Source organism: Stegodyphus dumicola, chromosome X2 (genome assembly GCF_044657685.1).
Source record: "Stegodyphus dumicola isolate Sdum_Otavi_A_Nest chromosome X2, ASM4465768v1".
Classification (NCBI taxonomy): domain Eukaryota; kingdom Metazoa; phylum Arthropoda; class Arachnida; order Araneae; family Eresidae; genus Stegodyphus; species Stegodyphus dumicola.
Genome location: NC_140781.1, coordinates 189,582,770 through 189,603,686, shown reverse-complemented (window position 1 = coordinate 189,603,686; position 20,917 = coordinate 189,582,770). Strand labels below are relative to the sequence as shown.

General features: G+C 32.7%; 1 protein-coding gene across 1 annotated transcript in view; it reads left to right on the top strand.

Moving 5' to 3' along the window:
- The window catches only part of LOC118200269 (receptor expression-enhancing protein 1-like), a 42,477-nt gene that overhangs the window by 19,511 nt on the left and 2,049 nt on the right, over positions 1–20,917 (top strand). The window contains exons 6-8 of the mRNA XM_085810133.1: positions 6,222–6,342; positions 9,971–10,055; positions 19,729–19,825. Of these exons, the coding sequence (XP_085666259.1) occupies positions 6,222–6,342; positions 9,971–10,055; positions 19,729–19,825 (303 nt within the window). The remainder of the gene's footprint in view (positions 1–6,221; positions 6,343–9,970; positions 10,056–19,728; positions 19,826–20,917) is intronic.

Here is a 20,917-nt window from a genome sequence, read left to right as displayed (position 1 = left end):
GGCTGGGTTAATTGGTATTTGATGGTATGCCTTAATCAGGTCGACATGACTAAAAATTTTAGTACCGTGCAATGCAGCAGTAAAATCGGCTAAACATGGAATAGGGTATTTGTCTTTTATTGTTTGAGCGTTCAATGCTCGATAATCTCCTACAGGTCTCCATTCCAGACTTCCCTTTTTTGGAACCATGTGAAGTGGGGATGCATAATTGCTGCTCGAAGGTCTCAAATGCCCCAATTGCATCATAGTTTGAAATTCTTGTTTTGCTATTTTTAAGCGATCTGGAGCTAACCGACGAGGTTTTGCAACCACAGGTGGACCTTTAGTTATGATATAATGAACGGTGTTATGTTTAACAGGTTGGTTAGGATCTGGTAATCTAGTAACTGAAGGAAATTCTTTTAAAATTTTGTGATATGGTGTATCACTAAATACAGTTTTTACTGAATAAATGCTTGCATTTTTCACGCAACCGACGGTTTTAAAATGCGTTTTTAAATCTTTGAGACATTTGTTTCTGAGATCAGGCACCAATTCAAAGAAATGGAGAAAATCTGCTCCAAGAATGGGTGTACTAACATTTGCTATAAGAAAAGTCCATGTAAACTGTCGTCTTAATTTGAAATCCAAAGAAAGTGTTTTTTGACCATAAACATGAATAGTAGAAGAATTAGCAGCGAAAAGTGTTTGTTGGGACGAATTCCGTTTTTGAGAATTATTTGCTGGAAGTAAGGACACGTCAGAGCCGGTATCGACCAAGAATGAAAGGTTTGTTCTACGGTCACGAACGAACAGGCGACGTGAAACTTGAGGCAAAGAATAAGTCGCCTCTATTCTTTGCTGGTTTCGTTTCCCTGCCATGAACAAGGTTTTGTACATTTGTCATCTCTACACTTTTTCCCAAAACGTCTATGATACCAGCAAACAGAATAATCTCTCCTTTTGGAATTGCTTCTTTCCTTATTGCGATCTCCGCGGTTTGGCGAGCGACCACGAGAAAGAGAAATGCGATCAATACGTTTGTTTAATTTTTCTATTTGTTTAAATAATTTATCCTCAAGAGACTGAACGACTGTGCGAGAAACGGCACAAGTCCCTGGGGTTGGATTTACTTCTAAAATTCTGTCGGCAATTTCTGCAGCTTTATCTACAGTTAAATTGGAAACCGCTGCCAAAATAGACTGAACAGTCGAAGGCAAACGTTGAAGGAATAACTCTAACATTAAGTTATCAGGAACATTTAAAGATTCTGCTCGACGTTTCATATTTCTAAGCAAATCGGAAGGTTTTCGAGAACCTAATTCTTCTCCAGATAATAATTGGCGAATTTCTTGCTGAGAAGATTCTCCTGAACGATTTATTAACTCAGTTTTAAGCTTTGCATATGGATCAATAGGGTCTGGTTTCATAAGTAAATCCCGTACTAGTGATGCGATATCTGGAGGAAGATGAGAAACTACATAATTATATTTAGTAATGGATTCTGTGATAGGTTTGGGGGTGGCAAGAGCAAAAGTACTTTCACACATAATAAACCATAAAGATGGGTCTGATCGGTTATAAACCGGAATTTGGACGGCATGAACATCAGACATTGTGCAAGGTTTTTAAGCCAAAATAAAAGCAAAAATTTAACTAAAGAAAATTAAATTAAATCATAAGTAGAAAACAGAATTATAAAATGATCTATAATTAGTACTCATCTGTGATTCGGAGGATGAAAACCGATGTAATCCATTACTTCTGGTTTGGAGATCTTGAGTGATGGCTTGTAGTCAAAACCGAAAGTGCTTGAGAACTGTTCATACGATTTAACACAGTCCGGGTTACCATTATGGTGATTTCCTGTTATGTTTTTACCACCAATCCTCGAATTCCATATCACAGATTATGTTCTTACTGCATTAATATAAATATTAACAAGACATAGTGCACAATAAAAATTAAGCTTTATTTCGGAACTTCGCGCACACTGCCCGACAGCCTGCCTGTTTCGCTCTGCTCGCTACTCGTAAGAAACTTCTCCTCTAGGGTTGCCACACTTATCGGAGGGCGCAAGGCGCGCTCCTTATCGCCATCACCACAGTATACTTTTAAGTCTTATCCCACAATCTTATTTCTTTGGGTCATTGCTCTATTGCACCGTCACACTGAACTAGCAGATGCAGAGATATCAGTCCCGAAATCACATTTAAGGCATTAGTAGGTGAGCCTTTGTGCCCTCAGCCCTTAAGAAGACTTGTCTTAATGTCCATGCGTAGCAAATTCTCCATTTTAGTAGTGACAGTCATGCCACACATGTAGGCCCCATAAAGTGCAGTTCACTCTGTAACTACTCTGTACTACATCCTAAGTGTCCTAAGAAATTCCCCATAATTAATAACAGGAATGAAATAACCTGTGAAGTTGTCTCTTAACCTCCTTTAAATGTGGGATCCAAGTGAGTGTATCATCAGCAATTGATACACTCACTTGGATCCCACATTTCCCACACCATAACAAGAGGTTTCTGAGAAATATTTCATGTACCCGAGGAAGGGATGTCCCGGCTATGACGAACATTTTGAAACTTTTCTGAAAATGTTTTGTTCGCAGCTGTGTACCATGTAGAGATCGACCAATCAGACGAAAGTTCTGCTTTTGAAGGATCACGTGTAATTTTCAATATGGTAGCGGCTGCAATTGAGATCCTGAACGGTGGAAATAGAAGCCGATTTAATTGAAGATATGTGGAAAAAGCCATATATATTTTGCTATTTTGTTGTATAACTGTCTAAGTTATTTTTAAAATGTTTATATATTTATTAAATTTATAATCTTTGAAATTTCAGAGTAGACATTGTTTTATGTTTTATGATGTGCCATTTCTGATGATTTGTTTACAAATTATTTCTGTATTTCATGCTGATCATTTGAAAAGAAATGTTATTGTTATATAATAGACTTTTTTTAAATTAAATTTAAGGTTCAATAAATTTTTTTAAATCTGTGTATGTGCGACTTTATTTTTCTGCTAATTACTATTGCTACTTTTAAATTGAAATTGCATAATCAGCGAATATGTATATTTATTAAAACATAGATTATGTAATAATGAGGATACACATTAAATTTGTATGCTATTATCCTTATGTTATTAATGCAATGCTTTGGATTATAAACACATTAAGAACAATATTTTTATTTTAAGTGCTACATATTAAAACACTGGAAATGTATGGATTTATTATTATGAATGATGAAAAACATTTGTATACACATTCATTATAAATCTTATTCATTACATTAGTACTAATAAGCATGCATCAACATCTTCTAAATCATTTCATTCTCACTCTCTCTCTCTCTCTCTCTATGTGTATGTAAATATATGACTTATTAGATGTGTGTGTGTGTGTGTGTATATATATATATATGAATACAAAAACGAGCATTCCCAAAAAGTTAATGTGAAGTTACTTCTAATTAATATACAGTCATGTAATTGACAGCAACTCTAGTCATCAGTTCTTTGCATATTATCATGGATATGGAATAGACAGTTGAAAAATAATTGAAGTGCATTTAGTGCATTGCAATAATCATTAAAATTCACCCATTTACACACAACCTTTACATTTGTAATTTACTTGGGAATTTAAACAAAAAAACTGAGCAAGTAGCCTTTATAAAATATTTAACATTTTGGGATAAAATAAATATTTTGCACTCATCACAAAGCATATATCAGTAAATGACATTATATTGTGTACATAAAAGTTATTAAATAAATATATGGATACAAAAATATTGTTTACAATAATAAAATCAGAAATAATGACAAATCACTGAATGTGCAATGTAAAAGTATTTACAAAAATATATACAACAGATCACTACAAGAATTGGAGTAAAAAAAAATATATACAATTTAAAAGTAACAATTAATGCAATAAACGCATGTAATTTTGCCAAGGTATTGAGCCAACAGTATTAAAATAATTACAAAATATCATTTGTATATATATGGAATTTGAAGGCAAACATACCTCTCACCAATCTGAGGGATAACTGATTCCTGTTTGGCTTTCAAGTCTGTTAACCAAGTGAAGATGGTAACCCGTTTTCTTGGAAACGCAGAAACTGAAAAATTTTTCTTTCGACATCATATTCCGGCAACAAATAGCATATGTGACAGGGGTTTAAGGTATCTCATGTTTCTCTGTTTTAATATTTTTGCACGATGTTCATCAATAGCGCGTACCAGAGGCCCGCCTCGGCATTTTGAGTTGGCAATAATTAGTTGCTTCATTTGGCCATCTTGTCCATTGCTTCTTGCAACCTAGTCTCATCTGCCTTACGGCAGTGCCTTTTGATAATTAGCAGAAAGTCGTCAGCATAAGCCAATACTTATGTGAGGATCTAGTATAGTAAAGAGATTCAGCACCATGCCAGCTGCAAGATCCCATAGCAACAGACCCAGAAAAGATCCTTGTATCACCATATTAATCTATAACCTGGCATTATGGTATAGAGTGCCATTAATATCAGTGCTGATCATGCTTAGTATGCCTTCTCAGTATGCTGAATAGCCATCATTATAGTGCTAAGATGATAGTGACCTTTGTTGCCCTTTATCCTCAGAGCTTACCTTGGGCCAATCACTGATAGAGTAGTGTGGAACTGCATGTGACATAGAACATCCATAAATTCCTGAGTACTATTGCATTCCATGTCTTGTTTGGCCATATGTATATTCACTGGTTGTGCTGCCTATTCAACATGCTTCATCCATGATTCCACAGTGGTCAGAGATCACCTGCTGCTCCAACAGATTGATTTGATTTTGCTAATATGTCAAAACTGTATGAACTGGTATTCCCCAAATGTACATCAAAGTTAACCTCTTTGTTTTTCAGACTTTATACTTATGGTGATTAAGTGAAATGCTGATTTATTTATGTTCTGAAAGTCAAACTGTGCTGTAATTGTAATCATTTCAGTCTTATGCTATTAATTATTTGTGTAATAATTATGCCTTTGGCAGCTCATCTTTTATAATGTTGTACTTCTTATAATACGGTATATAGGCCTTGTGAATTAACTACTTTTTAATCCTTGTTGGAAAATATGGGGCAATAAATGAACAGGAGATTATATATTTCTCTTAACTAATAAATTGTTTTAACCATTTAATAACAGATAATTCAAGTTAAAAGATATTTACATATCCCGTCGACCATGAAATAGTCACCAAGCAGGGCAATTTAGCACCAGTTACAGATAAGCATAATGTGGCAACACACTCATAACATGTACACTTTCGTTTAATGTAACCCAATTAATTCTCAATAATCCATGTTGTTTTTTGAAAAGGATATAGATTAACTATTATTGCTGTATTTTCCTCCTTTCATTTGGAAAAAAGTATTAAAATTTTGGGCCTTTTTTCTACAGAACAACAATCAATGTATTATTTTCAATATTGTGTGACCTTACCATCAAGAAAAGTGTGCATCAATGTGCACAATATGCTCAGCTGAATATGGTTGACAAAACAGTAATAGACTGAAACAATTACCTGCAAGAAGTTTATATTCATAACATTTGAAATAGAGCATCTGGCAAAATCGGGCTTCTTATAAAATAGTATAAACCATAAAAACCTTTTTACAAAGTGTAAAAATGAAGCAGGTCAAATACTGAATGTTTATTAAATAAAGAGGCACTAGTTCTTTCAGAATCCACAAGAATGTTTGATGCAACTTTGTTGGGATCTCTGCCAACTTTCATGGCCAGTGGGATATTACGTTAATGACCAGTAAAGATTAAGCAAAATTTTTGTTTACTCTGATTCTTTCAGAAATCTTAAATTGAGAATGCTAAACAATTTCATCGTTCTACTCATCTGTTGTATGTCCAGAGCTTTATTGAAATATTAATGGAATACTTGTCTTTCAAAAAAAATCAACACCATCAAGATTACCTATTAAGAATGTCTCAGAGAATGTGTGTGCTAATAGTAAGCTCTTCAAGCTGAAACATGAGCTTTTGCCTTAGACTTATATTATTGAAACTATTTTATTAAAGACTGCTTTCCCGAACATAAATTAAATAGATCTAGTAATAATAAAATAAAATAGTTCTAGAGAAGTTATGCTAGAATTCTGATTTTCGTTGATTGCTTCTAAATTTCGATTTGTATTTGTGAAATATTTAACTGTATCCTCTACATTTTTCAGGGTCAAATAACTGCTAGCAATCTCCTGCCAAAAATTAATGAAGCTGCTCAAAAGGATTCTGTGATACTACAGGCTGAAGAAAAAGAGGCAAAGCAGAAGTTTACTGATGAAAATGCCTTAGGTTTGATTTTATAAACTTCATGTTTTTGTAATTAATGGCAGATTAATAATTTTTAATATAGATTGTGTTAGATTTTATGTATGGAAATATCCAAGGAAAGTTGTATTTGCCATGCAAAAATATTTGAGTGCTTATTTGTTGTTTTAAGTATAGTTTTTATTCCTGTTTACAATTTTACTGTTACTAGAACAGAAACTAAAATACTGTTGAGAAATGTGAATCCTCTGTGCTTTGATGGGTTTTCAGTGCGCCCAGAAATGGGATATAAGCCAGTATTAACTTCTTCCATTTCTGAATGATTGAATGTAATTATTTAACATCTGAATTATCAATGCGAAGAAAACTGTTAATGCCGAACTTGGCCCGGGGGCGGGAGTAAAATAAGCTTCTAACTCCAGACATGTCTTTTGAACTGTAAAATAAAAATAAGTTTCTGTTTAAATGAGCTGGATATTAAGCTGATAAGTTAAGCTAATCCAGTCTAGTTCTCTTCTGATTTTCAAAATAAAACTTTACTCCTCATTAGTCATGGGTAAGGTAGGATGGTGGTTGCTCTCTCTGGTACAATTCATTTGATATTTTACTTTTCCTAATCAATATGTTTTCATCTCATGTTGCTGAAATACTGTACATAGTTGCTGAAATACTATATTATTTATTGACTCACTAACTTCTTTGCTTGGTATCACACTTAAATGAACACATGGCTTTGTAAAATAATGGTTCAGATTTTGAAATTGTTATAGTTTTTATTACAATATAAAATCTGAAATCCAGGACTTTGGACTACCAGCAGTTTTTCTTTTCTTTCTCACCCTCCCTTTTTTCATTCCATAAAGTCTAGGAATGGAGAACAAAATACTGAAGAAAAGTAAAGTTTAGATTTTTAATTATGCCAAAAATAATATATAATTTTGGAGCTGCAGCAAGATCTGTAGCATGTTTCATCCATGTTGACAAATTGCCAAGATGCAACGGCAAATATTTTGTTTCTTAATTGTGTTGTAAAGACATCATTAAAAGTTACCTCATTGCAACTACCCAAACCAGTTTGCAATATCTTTGTTATGTCATGGATTACTTGGATGTCCAAGATTTCAAAGTAAGATCTACAATTTTGGCAAATGCTGCAGGAGCATACAAATGTCAGTTAATCTTAAAAAAACACACATCGGGTATTTTAAAGGAGTAATTATTTGCCTTATCATTCAAATAAAAGAATATGGATGACACAGAAATTAATGAATAATGAAAAAATTCTTCTTATTATGGACATCTTCACTTACAGTTTTAGTAAAGGCAATGTCCCCATTTTATTCTTTACACCAAATTGTTCATCCACTATTTAGCCAATGGTAATAATGGGGGTGTGATTGCTGAAATGCTGATATGAAGTCTTCTTCTTCTTCAATGGCCAGAAAGCCCAGGGTGGAGCCTTGCCTTCCTCAGAAATTCCAAGCTCTTCTATCCTTGGCCATGGACATCCATTTAGTTATTTTTAAAATTCTTAAGTTTGTTTCCAAACAATCAAGCCACATAAGTTTAGGTCTCCCTCTTTTTCGAGTGCCAAATGGTCTGGCCGAGATCTTTTTAGTTACACAATTTTCATCCATTCTGCACAGATGTCCTGCCCATTTAATTCTCTAAATCCGTATATATTTTACTATATCTAGTTTTTATAGAGTTCAGAGTTAGTTCTTCTCCAGATATTGTTGCTGATATGAAGTAGCTTTTTAAAAATCTTTGCTAAATTTTTTGAATAATGTCAAGACCCTTTAATAATTTTTTTAAATATTTTTACATAAAATGCATTGTGTGAAGCATTGCAAGATCTTCAAAGGATGTGTCTGCTTATGTTTCAAATAATGCTTGGTTGAGCTGGTTCCAATAGCTATGCTATTCAGAGAGTTAAAGAGAAAATATGAGCACACACACACACACACAAAAGAACAGCTTAAGCAACTTACACTGCAAGAAGTTTTTAATATAACAAATAAATGCTGAGTATTTTTTTTGGGGGGGGGGTAAATTTTAATTCCCATAAGGTCATAAATGCTTCATTATTTAAAGCAACTTTATATTATACACATATAGTATATATATATATATTCATGTGAATGTATGTTTCATGTTTTTCATGTATATATATAATTTTTCATGTCATCTTAAAGATTTATACTCATGATTTAAAATCCAGAATCTCTGAAGTCCCAACAAATCCGAATCTAAACCTTTGCACCGTCCTATATTAATATTCACCTAATAGTGTCAGGTCTACTTGGTGTACTGTAGAGTTTGTCCAGATGTGATCTTGTAGGTGACAGAATAATTTGCAGATCATATTCTGGTTGCATCAATCTAATTTTAATTGTAGAAAGTACTGGTTCACAGCAGTATGGCATTAAAAGGGAAGTAAGTTTTCTTATCACCTCATTTCCTTTCATCGTATAGCAACATGGCACACATATCTAAAATGATGCTACTGAAATTTTTTTAAGAATTTCTGACAGTGTGGCTTGATTTTTTTGTCTGGCAGGAAAACTAATTAAATTTGAAGCATTATTGTATTATGGATGTTCACAATTTGAAATCATTGCATTTATCCTATCAAAAACTAAATACTTATGCAGGTACTGACAGCATAATGTAACCTTTCTTAAAACAATATTGATTAGTATGTTTCCTGTTAATATGCAATAAAATTATTTGTGGTGCCTTTCTGAATGTCTTAAAATTTATGTTAAATTTAGAAGTTTCGTTCCTTACATTTTGAGATTTTTATGACACTGTGGAGTGTCTGAATGCTCCAGTTTGAAAATATTGTGTTACTCAATCTAATCAGCCAGTCTCTTTTATTTGCAAGTAAAATATCAAAATCAATGCTTTAAATCATGATTTTAACTGGCAGATTTTTTAAAAATATTTATTAAAATTATAAATTCTCCCATGTTTTAAATAAGAAATAGTTTGAAATCAAAGCTTAAGATAATCTTTAAGGCTTTTAAAGAGCTTTCTAATTACTGATAACAGAAAATAGAAAAGAAGGAAAATTATTAAAATATTTTAAACAAACCATGTGAGTGCAATGCAAGAAAATGTGCCAGTTATATATTTTTTTAGTTGCAAGCTTAAATCTAATGTTGACTATATTTGTTCAGAACATGTGGTATACTATCTAAGTAAATGTCTTGAAAAAACACCAGCTTCTCAAAAATCCAAAATAGATCAAATAGTTAAATTTTTAATGCTATAAATGCATCATTTAGTAATGTAAAGAAACCCTCATTTTATAAAATGAATGGAGATGTTGCATTCTACAGGTAAACTTTAATCTAAAAGTGGCTTAAAAGGTAAACTGTATATGCTATACCGGGTGGTTATAATTAAACTTTCCTTATAAACGGTATCCTGCAGTGCAAACGGGTGAACGGAATGCAACGAAATTTTGTATATGGGCTATACACAAGATGAGCTTGTTGAATTTCGGGGGGGGGGAGTCCATTTCGGAAAAAAAGTTAATTGCAATGCTTATTTTAATCATGTTTTCAAAATATTTCATTATTGTATTACTATAGATTTTTTTTTCTTTTCCTTTTTTGGTTACATTATATATCAATTGTAAATGTAGATGAAGAAGAATTTGATATATTAATGATGGAGAACCCAGAATTATTAAGTCACCCTGCTACACCAACATCAAGGAAGAATTCTGTGTAAGTAAAAGCCTGGCTCTGTTTGTATTCTAACATAAACAATTTGTATTAAAAGAACTGTGTGATAACCTCAATACAGTCTTTTGTACCATAATATGTTTTAAGATATTTCCTGTATTATCTTAAAATCCTGAAATTATTGGGCATTTATTTTAGGTATGGCAGCATGATGTGATACATGTTAAGCCACATGCCAGTCAGTATCTAACAATTAATACAAAAAACATAAAATTTTCATGTGTTAATTTTATGAATATTACTTTATCTTATACAATATATATTCTGAAACTCAGTCATCCAGTATTCAGAATAACCCAATACCTAAATAATGATTAATAAGTGGTGTCAAGTTAATTTCTGATGTTACTACTAAAGTGAGAAAATGCTCCATCGGACTGGAGCCACATTTCATGTGCAAACAGCTGAAGTAACATCAGAAAGATGTTCAGAAGACTAGTTAGAATATATGGTCTTCTTAAACAGTTATGTGCCATGCCAGTCCAAACATTAATAGAGGAATATTTTTGTTGGGCATGTTATCTTGCGTTTGATACGATAAGCTGTAGGTGACTCATGGAGACTTCCATGAGCCCTTTGTAAAGTTCGTCTCTAAATTGCAAGCCCCTTGTTTTTATTTTCTTCCTTAGTTTTTACTGGAAAAACAAATTTGGGTCTCTCAGCCTTTCCTGTAAGTACAGTATTCTAAAATTTCAAGTATTGTAACGTATGTGCATTACAATTTTATTGCACGTAATTCTAAAATTTCAAGAGGCATTAGGACGTGCTGTCTGTTTTCAATAAATGTATTATTTGGTATCAAATTGTTTAGGATTTTAACATTAAATTATGTCCCAGTGTTTAATTTTCCATTAAAAGGTGAAGGGTACAAGATTTTCTTCTTTGAGTATACAGCATACATCATATATAAAGGCAACTTCCTTAAATTTAAAATTCTTAACCTTACATAAAAACTGTGTGAAAAATCAATGCTTGGTCCAAGAACCTCCAAGAAAATCAATAAATGAAAGAAGAAAACTGTACTGCATGATTACTTGTTGTACTGCATGATTAAATTTACTCTTTATTTTATTTATTTATTTTTTAAGATCGCAAGATTTTTCAATGTATTTTTTTAAGCAAAACGTTTGGAATGATGTATCTTACTTTTATAAGGTAAAGTATTGTTAGAATATTCACAGTTCATCACTGATTATCATTTGCACAAATATGAAACTTTTGGGCATCAAATATGCAAATGTAACCTCATCAGTGAATGAAGCATACAAAGGTAAGTTGAGGTTTGCTGAAGCCTGTGATAGGTACCATTGGGTAAAATTAGCATCCAGAATAATCACCTGGTTTCATTACCAGCATTCTTTGAAAATGATGTGGATGCATTTCTTGCTTATTTAAAGTTGCCGAAATGGTTGGCTCATGCCCAATGTATATCCAACAGCTCTTGTAGCAGAATTATTCTCAAATGTATGTATTATTACAATTGGAGTATTCTGTGATATATTCCCCTGCCCACATCATGCCTACAAACATGAAACAATCCAATTTTGCACTGCAGCTACTTAATAGACTCAAACCTTTTCAGTATAGCATCAGTCTATTTGAGAATCATTCTCTGCTTAGCGTTTGAAAATCTTGCTCTGTTTCCATCTGTAGCAACATAGAGGAGATATATGTTCGCTAGCTCTAAATTTATATACTGGTGTGTACTGCTCTAAATTTGTACTGGAAATGACAATTTACACCAACAGATGTCTCACTTAGCAGTCCGAACAGTGTCTCTACCACCTCAAGCTGCCATTTCTGCAACTTATTCCATTCCAGAATTTGCTTATTTTTGGTCCCTGTATCCACTCCTATGTTTCTGTCAGTTATTTTAGAATCAACCCATTTATATGTACATATATGAAGAACTAATAGAATATGAAGAATACTAAAGTATCTGGCAGATTTTGTAATGGAAAAAATGCTTTGATGTGGGAGAGGGCACTGTTGGGATTTGCTGTCATAAATCATTGCCCCCCATGTGGATTTTAAGTATCACTATTTGAACAAAGCCCATGTATTTTATCATGTATTTTTTCTGTGGAGCTGCTGCCAATAAAAGGAGCAGCTGTTCAAAGGATGTACAATAATAGATTCTCGAGTAGTCAGCTGCCAAACAACAAAACATTTGAACATATTAACTGGAGGCTGTGTCAGTGTAGGCCATGCTGTGTTTGTAGGTGTGGGTAGAAAAATCTATTGCAGAATTCCTACAGTGGAGAAAGCTGGAATATGTATATCTGAGGATAATCCTGCTACAGACATGAGAGCTGCTGAACATACATTGGATGTGAGCCATCCAGCTGTTTGGTGGGCACTGAAAAAAGAAGAAATGCAACTATATTATTTGCAGAGTGCAGGCATTGTAACCACATGAGTATCCACAATTGGTTAAATTTTCTTTTTTTCTTTTTTTAATGAAGTGAATCCTATATTTTCATACACTGTATTCAATGACAAGGCTGTGTTTAACAGGCACAGCAAACATGCCAAACTCAAAATTCAGAAGTTTTTCATTATAGTGGTTAGCCCAACTGGCTGTTATTGTGTCTGGATTTGAATCCCGGAGAAGATATAAACACATTTTAAGTATATGGTGTTTGCAGTATGGGAGCGCTTAAAACACTGGTTTGCCAAAAGTCCTGAGAGGTTTGGTGGTATGTAAAGAATGGTTGGAGACCCTCAGATCCATCTCCTCCATCAAAATGGGAATGGAACTTTCATCTTTTCACAGGTAGAAAATTGGTATCCCTTGTGTGGTGCACCTTGGGTAATGTTTTCAGTGATAAGATGGCTAAATGACTAAGGGATTCAGCTTTTCTTGACAAATTCTTAGCTAGCACAGTATCTAATCATTGGGGGGGGGGATGAAAATGTAGTCTAAATTTGAAATGCAGCTAGTACTAAAATGTGTTCATGTATTGAAAAATATTTTTATTATCTGAAGTGCATTAAAGAAATTGCTATAGTTTAACCCATTTTCATACAGTTCTTAACTACTGTCTTAAATTTTGCTATCGTTAAGAAAGAAGCATAATTTTGCTCATGGCAATTGTCATACGGGCCTGTTTTTGCTATTACATTATTCATGCTGGATCTAAAATTTAGACTGTTTTTTCATTTAAGTAGGACCTGCACTAGACTTTTTACTACCTAGTGCAGTCTCTGCAGCACGTAAATGCTGCACTCAATGCCTTCCAGGATTAAAAAAAAAAAATTTCTGCAACCATGCTTGTTTCACCAGCTGCTTCACTTGGCTCTGCACTTTGCATTACTATGGGGAATTGTCAAGATGGCCAGCTTTATTTTAGAAAGTTCACTGTAGTTTAAAGTTCCATTAGCACTTTTCTGATTAGACTAATGAATGGCGATTCTATAACTTTATGAAAGTTTCCTAATTATTATTGTAGCTACACTTTATCTGTTGTATCATCAATATCTTCGTCTTTGAAAACTAAGCAAAGCAAAACTGAAAATCTATTCAAAGTATATCTTGCATCAATAAAAGATAAAATTGCTAGAGTAGAAACATTTGCAACTTTAGTATGAAAAACTAAGTGGCTGTTAGTTGGAGATTTGCATAGTATGTAATCATACATTTTGTAAAAATAACTTTTAACATGTAAATGTAATTTTTTATCTTCCCTTGAAATATCTCTCACTACTTTATGTAGTTTACTTTAATTCATATAATATGTGGAAACGGAAGACAAAATAAAGTTTGGCTTTGCAAATTTTGATTAAATGTCTTTGAACAAAAGCAGTAATCATTAAATGTAGCACATGAAGTAATGGTATTACAGAGTTGCCAACTCTCCCAATTTAGGTGGGAGACTCCCTATTTCCAACTGTTCTCTTGCCAATCCGATTTACAACATATTTCTCCCGACTTTTCCTTATTAGCCAATGAGCACAAAGCAAGATCAAGGTTTGTTATTTCGTTCATCTTGTCAACTAAGCTGTGTAAGTGCACGTGCTTTCGAGAAATAAGTTAAGAAATTATGATATTTTATTTTAGTTATGTCTGCAAAAAAGAAAAATACTCATGTACTTTTCAAACATCGTACACAGATGACTTTCCTTCTATTATTTCTTCAAGGAAATGCAATACACTTGCAATGTGTATCATTTGTCGTTGCGATTTTTTGATTTTGCAAGGTGGAAGGGCCGATGTGCATGCACAAGGATACCACGAATTCTTTCGAAGAAAACTAAAAATAATTTTTTGTGTGTGTGTGGAAAGAAAGGACCCAAAAGTTATTAATGCAGAACATACTTTTTGCATTTAAGAATTAAGGTCAGTTTACACCTGTCAGAGCGGCTCAGAGCGAGTCGCTCCTTACGATTACTTTGACAATGTAAACGCTCACTTCGACGGTGTAGAAATGTAGGGGAGATGAGTCAGCACTTCCGTTTCTACTTTGAACCTGTTAAAAAATCTCTCCGGGCAGTTACTCCGAGCAGCATTCGCAGGGACGTCGTTAACAGTGAGTTCTATAATGCCGAGATTAAGCGATAGCCAAACCATGGCATTTTTTTAATGCATACGCATCTTATGAAGTGTTTTACTTCTATAATTATGTAAGCTTACATTCATTTTTCTACAAGCATCCTTTACATGAGGATGCAATAAATATATGATATTATAAACTATAAAAATAAAAAAATAAAAATGTGAAAAAGATATGTATATCTGTTTTATTGGGGATACTTAAATTTCTTGCTTTGTATAAAAACATTCTGGGCTATAATTCGTTACAATTCAGCTTGGACGTGAAACATGTTCAGCTTGGATGTGTGAGTGCAAGTACTGAAGGTGTATTAAGGTTTATACAAATTATGCTAGATGAATTCTAATCTTCTTAAACTATCTGTTTTAGCATTTTAAAAGTAAAGTATAATCACTATATTTAAGCATTATTAATTTTGTTGATATCACTTTGTGTGTTGTCCAGAAACACAATTTCAGTAGGATCCAAAAGTAACAATTTGCGATAAATATCTTCCTGTTGGAACTATGTCATAATATATATATTCTTTTACCTGTGGTAAATATATGTAATGCTTCCAAGTTTTTTGCTACTTCTTATTTATTTAAGATTTTCTGAATAATTAGGTAGACATTATACAGTTTACTTCTGCCGTGTTAATGGTAGCTTTTAATAAATATTCCATGTGTTTGCATTCTTCTCTAGAAATAACACAGTTCCAGTCAGAACTCTGCATAATTAATTCATGCACATAGAGCTACTGATTCTGTGGATTCTGGATGAACAAATATATTCTTTCTATTAATAAATAATAAAACACATTATTACTTTTACATTATTTTGTAAATGATTAATTAGGTGTAAATAAACAGTTGTATATAGTAGAAAAACTTTGTTAATTTGAATTTCAGTAACCACAGTTGACTAAATAACTTCTCTCAAACTGAGTTTCTTTTAAATTCTTGTATCTGATATTCAATAATGTTTTTGTAACTTTGGACATTCTCGTTCGAAATTCATTTAATAGTTCATTTGATACTTCTAATTCATCGCGGCAAGCTACCCAATCACGTACCCATTTTTTTTTTTCTTCTTTTTTTTTCCTCCCAAGAGCAGAAATTAATTCGTTTGAAACTGCTTCGCAGACTTCAAGCACTACAGCCTAGGAACATCTATGTATGTTCAATGCATGTTCTTTCCTGCAGCTGCGACGTCGGTATCCATTTCGTAAACAAACGGAGGCGAGTTGTCAGTCCACTCTAATTGGTGTAAACAATCTATCAGAGTACAGGTCCGTTCACTCGGTTCGAAACGCCCGGAAGAGCGGCTCGCTACGAGCTGCTTTGACAGATGTAAACTGGCCTTTAGTAACTACATAAAGTTAAATCATTTAAAAAATATATATTTGGTACTTTTCCATTTTGCCAGCGCAGGCGATAAAATCACCAAAAATGGTACAACTGATGTCAAACAGAATATCCTCGCTGGTAACCTTTTATGCCTCATTTTCAAAAGAATTCGCAGCCATTTTTTATAAGATGATTGTTTCTTTCAATACTGGCATACAATTACATAGCATTTTTACCAGGTAGTTCAATTTTATGCCCTAAGGCCATTCACGATAATTAAATCAATTAGGATGCAATCACACCGATGACCCAAAAGTAAAAATATAGAAAAGGTAAAATTAAAGTTTAAATTCATCAATTCTAATGAGAATGCACTAGCGAAGTAAAGCACTGCGGTTTTACATAATTTCTGAGTAAGCTATTCGTACGAATTGAAATAATTCTTGTATTCCATATTAAGACTTAACTTGTATTCCAGAATAAGATTTAACTTGAAATTAACATAGATAATTACTGAGAGAATTAGAATTTTGTAACGTAGTTTACATGAGATGAGATCACTTGGGGGTCACGTGATATGAACCGGTGAATCAGGATATTGTACCATGAAAGCATAGTAAATTCTTAAATTAATGTCTTTTTATAAATTTATTGTCTTTATCTCTTTACAAAATTTTGAACGATATTAAAATGTTTGTCTTCAAAATGAAACATTATTAGAACTAACATTTGTTAACATTTTTTATGTGTATACTGTGTGTTGTCGCCAATAAAGTGTGCTTGGCGAGATTTGCGCTGATGAAACTGAAAAGTACCATAGATTTTTATCATTTAAAAGTTGTTGGAAAAATCTCTTGATTTCTTAAAAAATTCTTCAGATTTTTTAGTGTTGTATGTTGGCAAGTATTGTATTGTTTGCTTTATGAATTTGAAGAGCATGAAATGAGAGCAAAATGGCACACACAAAAAAGTAAAAGCTGTCTAAGGATCTAAAGAGGAAAACAAGGATTCATGAAACAAACTGATAATTGTTTTCCTTGCCAAGAATTTTAATTTTGAGAGATTTCTATATCTTACCTTTTTATCTATTTATCTATATCTTTCTATCCACTTTACGCTTATTATTATTATTTTTTTTTTGGCTATGTTCTTCTGATAATTGCCGCCAATTAAATTGCTTACTGTTTGAGAAGATCATTTATTTTTTCTTGTGCTTATTTTTAAAAATGAAAGCAATAGCCACATCTTCATTTGCTTTACATATTTTATCAGGGTTCGTACGGTCCTTAAAAGTCCTTAACTTTGGTCAAAATTAGCAGAAGGTCCTTAATTTTAATCATCTGAAATTTCTGTCTGTTTTTATGACTGCCATTTTGAGTGTGAATTAGCATTTTGGAGGAATATTTTTGGCGATTCACTGACATATATGGTTATCTTTTGAATGTGCTCATGGGTTATAATTTGTTTCTATTTCTAATAAAAATGCTGGGATACTTGAGTTTCTAAGCAAGAAGTGAAATATAAGCTTTTCGAAATTCCCTTTTTCTAATAAAGAACTCTTAAACAACTTTTCGCTTTTGGGGATGTGAATTCTTTTATTAAACAGCTCTAAATTTGGCGACTTGTCAACATTTTGGCGATTTTAGAATAAGTTTCTATAGAAAATTTTTAATTCCGAGATCTGACAATTTTTCGAATAGTTTTTTAAAGCATCATAACATTGATAAATTTCATTAAAATAATGGTAATATATTGAAATTATATATAAAAAATAACATTAAAATAAAACATTCTATTTTTCGCTGTCATATTATAAAGTTTCATTTTGGCAACTTATACAATATTATGAATCTGATAAATAAGGCATATTGCTATAAAGCATAATTTACGAAACAGCTTTTAGCAAGAGCAAAATTAGCTATGCAATTAATTAAAAATGTCTTCTTTTTAATTTTTTCATAGTAAGCGTTTTTCCCATGCAATTGTCTCGGAATATTCAAAATTATCAGAATATGCATCAGTTTTCTCTATAAAATTAATTGTACACTTTTTCCCTCCCTTTCTTTCTTTTTTTTTTTTTTAATATTTTGACTTTTTGCTGTTACAGAATTGGTAGGGATAATTTTTCTTTAGTATTTTAGACATTGCAGCTTGGAAAGTTTAGAAGGGTTTGAAGTCAAGATTTATAGACCCACGATTCTAAAAGATTCGAGAAATATGTGACAAAATGAAAAATGTCTCCATGATATCGACACGGATGTATTTTACAGAAAGTTTGCGATGAATTTCTTACCTTTTGGAGAACATCTGGAAGAACAATGAAAACATAACAATGAATAAAATGATGTCTTCCATATACACGAAAAGCAATATTGTAAGCAAATCATCCACAATGTTTATTTCCATTTCTTTCAGTTTGTCCACAAGAATGAAAAAATCATTTAGATAATCAGTCATTTGTTTACATTCACTCATTTTTGTAAAAAGCAATTTTTTTAGGATTGTGGCCATTCTAGCTGGTCCCTTCGAATCGTAAATAGAATGCAATTTACTCCACAGTTCGTGAGATGTTACACAATACTTTACTTGTAGAAGTTCACCGGGTAAGATGGATAGGATTATATCCGCTCGTGCTTTTTGGTCAGTAGTTTTCCATTTAGCAAATTCATCACCACCAGGTTCTGGTTTCGGAATTTTCCCAGTTACATAGTCCCAATGATCATTTTTAATCAGTATTGCTTCCACTTGCAACTTCCACGTGTCAAAGTTGTCCTTGTTTAGCTTTTCAATTGACACTGTATTAGTTGTCGTCATTTTCATTTCAGTCGACGCAGCTTGGCTTGCCAAAAGAATTTAACAATGGTGGTTGGACTGCACAGTTAAACGCTGTCTGGGCCTATGAAGAATAAAATGTCTTCCATATACATGACAAACATTTATTTAAGCTATGAAGACGTTGAACAGCAGAGTAGAAACATTATATTACACAGCGCTGAGCACTTCTCACTTTCATGCGATACTCGCCATTGACTTTGGCTAACTGCATAGAAAAGTATTATGCAGCAGAGAACTTGCTTATCATGCGTATGCGCTAGGGGAATTAACGGCGGTTGCCAACAGTTTCATCTGATTTATCCACAAATTTAACTTTATCTGAAAAGCAGTTACAGTACCAGCCAATTGAAAAGGGTTTTTTTCTTTTCCCTGGAGATCTTTGTTCAGTTTAGCGGTTATATCCGTGAGAAAATACAGATCGGATAACCAAATATTATCGTCCAATTCTTTATAACTTTAATTTCTGGATTCCTAAAACTGCTTTATTGGTGAAAGAAGTTCAACAAATTGTTGAAGTACTTTTTCCCTGCTGAGCCATCTGACATCGGAATGATGCAGTAAGGTTCCATGTTCGCTATCATGTTCATCAGTCATGAATCAATTATTTTATAAAGTCTTGCAAGCTATCTCTTATGACAATGAATGCTTACCGTATTTTAATAATTAAGAAATATAAATGAGTGGTTATTTTTAAAATATTTTTTGTTAATGGTACTTAATCTGGCAGGCGAGCGCATACAAAACGATTGACAAGCACAAGTGTTTTACAGCATCATTCGTCGGTATTGTAATACTTTGTAGTTTGTCATACCTTGTAGGTATTAAGCAATAACTTGAAATCTTATGTTTTATGGGATCATTTTCAATACCATTTGATCACAGTAAATTTATATGAAATTTAATTTATTTGCCATCCTCATGATATTTGTTTTATTACAGGAAAAAAGTTGAAGACGATGATACCATATCCGGTTCAGATGATGACAGTACAACTGTGAAAACACGTCCATTGAGAGTTGCTAAGAGTAAAACTAAGGTTTAAAATTTTATCTGTTTTTAAGACTGTAGGATAAGTTAATTCTTTCTTTTATCTCTCATTTTTTATCTTCAGAAGCTGATGAAAGTGAGTGATTTTATATTTGCTGTTTAGTCGTGGTACTTGATATTTTATAAAGCTAGATGAAAACTTTTGTACTGTTAATCCTCATTTATTATTTTCTCCTATAGTTTGAAAGTAGTATAGTTCTTTATATGATTCAGATGTCAATTCATATCAAAGATAAAGGTTTGGTTTGGTTTATTTGACTATGGCAAACCACTCAAGGGCTATCTGCCTAAAGGGGATGCCTTTGCAGAGGACTTTCTAAGGGAAACACTGGCTTGTATATACATCACTGTACAGTAAAACTACCCATGCAGCCAGCTCATTTGTGGGATTCGAACCTTGGGCCAAACTACTAGTGTTACCAACTTTGCTGCTTGGCCTCTGGTGGGCCCAACATTAAACACATGCTAATTCGGTTAAGGTATCAATTGCACTAATGGCTAATCATAGATGCTTGCAGAACGTAGTGTTAGAATTCAAGGATATGCAAGAATGTTAATTAAATTTTCAGATCTGCAACTGTTTATGTTATTTTTAAAGCAATAAAAGTTTAAGTGACTGGAACATTTCAAATAAATTAACAAGGATTTAATTTTTTCAAATTTATATTGTTTGTAAATATAAATAAATAATTTTTGCTCTTGTTTCTCTGCATGCAGGAGAATACATTCCTAAGATATACAACTTTAAAACTGTTCTGTGATAAATTAAAATTTATTTCCCAAATAACAAACCAAACATCGTCTTCTGATTTCAGTTTTATTTTTTCCTCATTATAAGTGTCAAATAATTTTAATAAAAGCAAATGTGAATGGAAAGAAATACATGTCTTTGCAATAATATACAAAGCTTTTCATTAGAGACTGACTGGAACAATGTAATGATTTGAAAACTGGATTCAGTAATTTTTTCTGGATTTTAATTCATATATATTTATCTGGAGGGGGAATAAATAAAATTATTGTGATGGAACAACATGAACTATTAAGAAATTTTGATTAAGGTATGAAAATTATTTTGGAA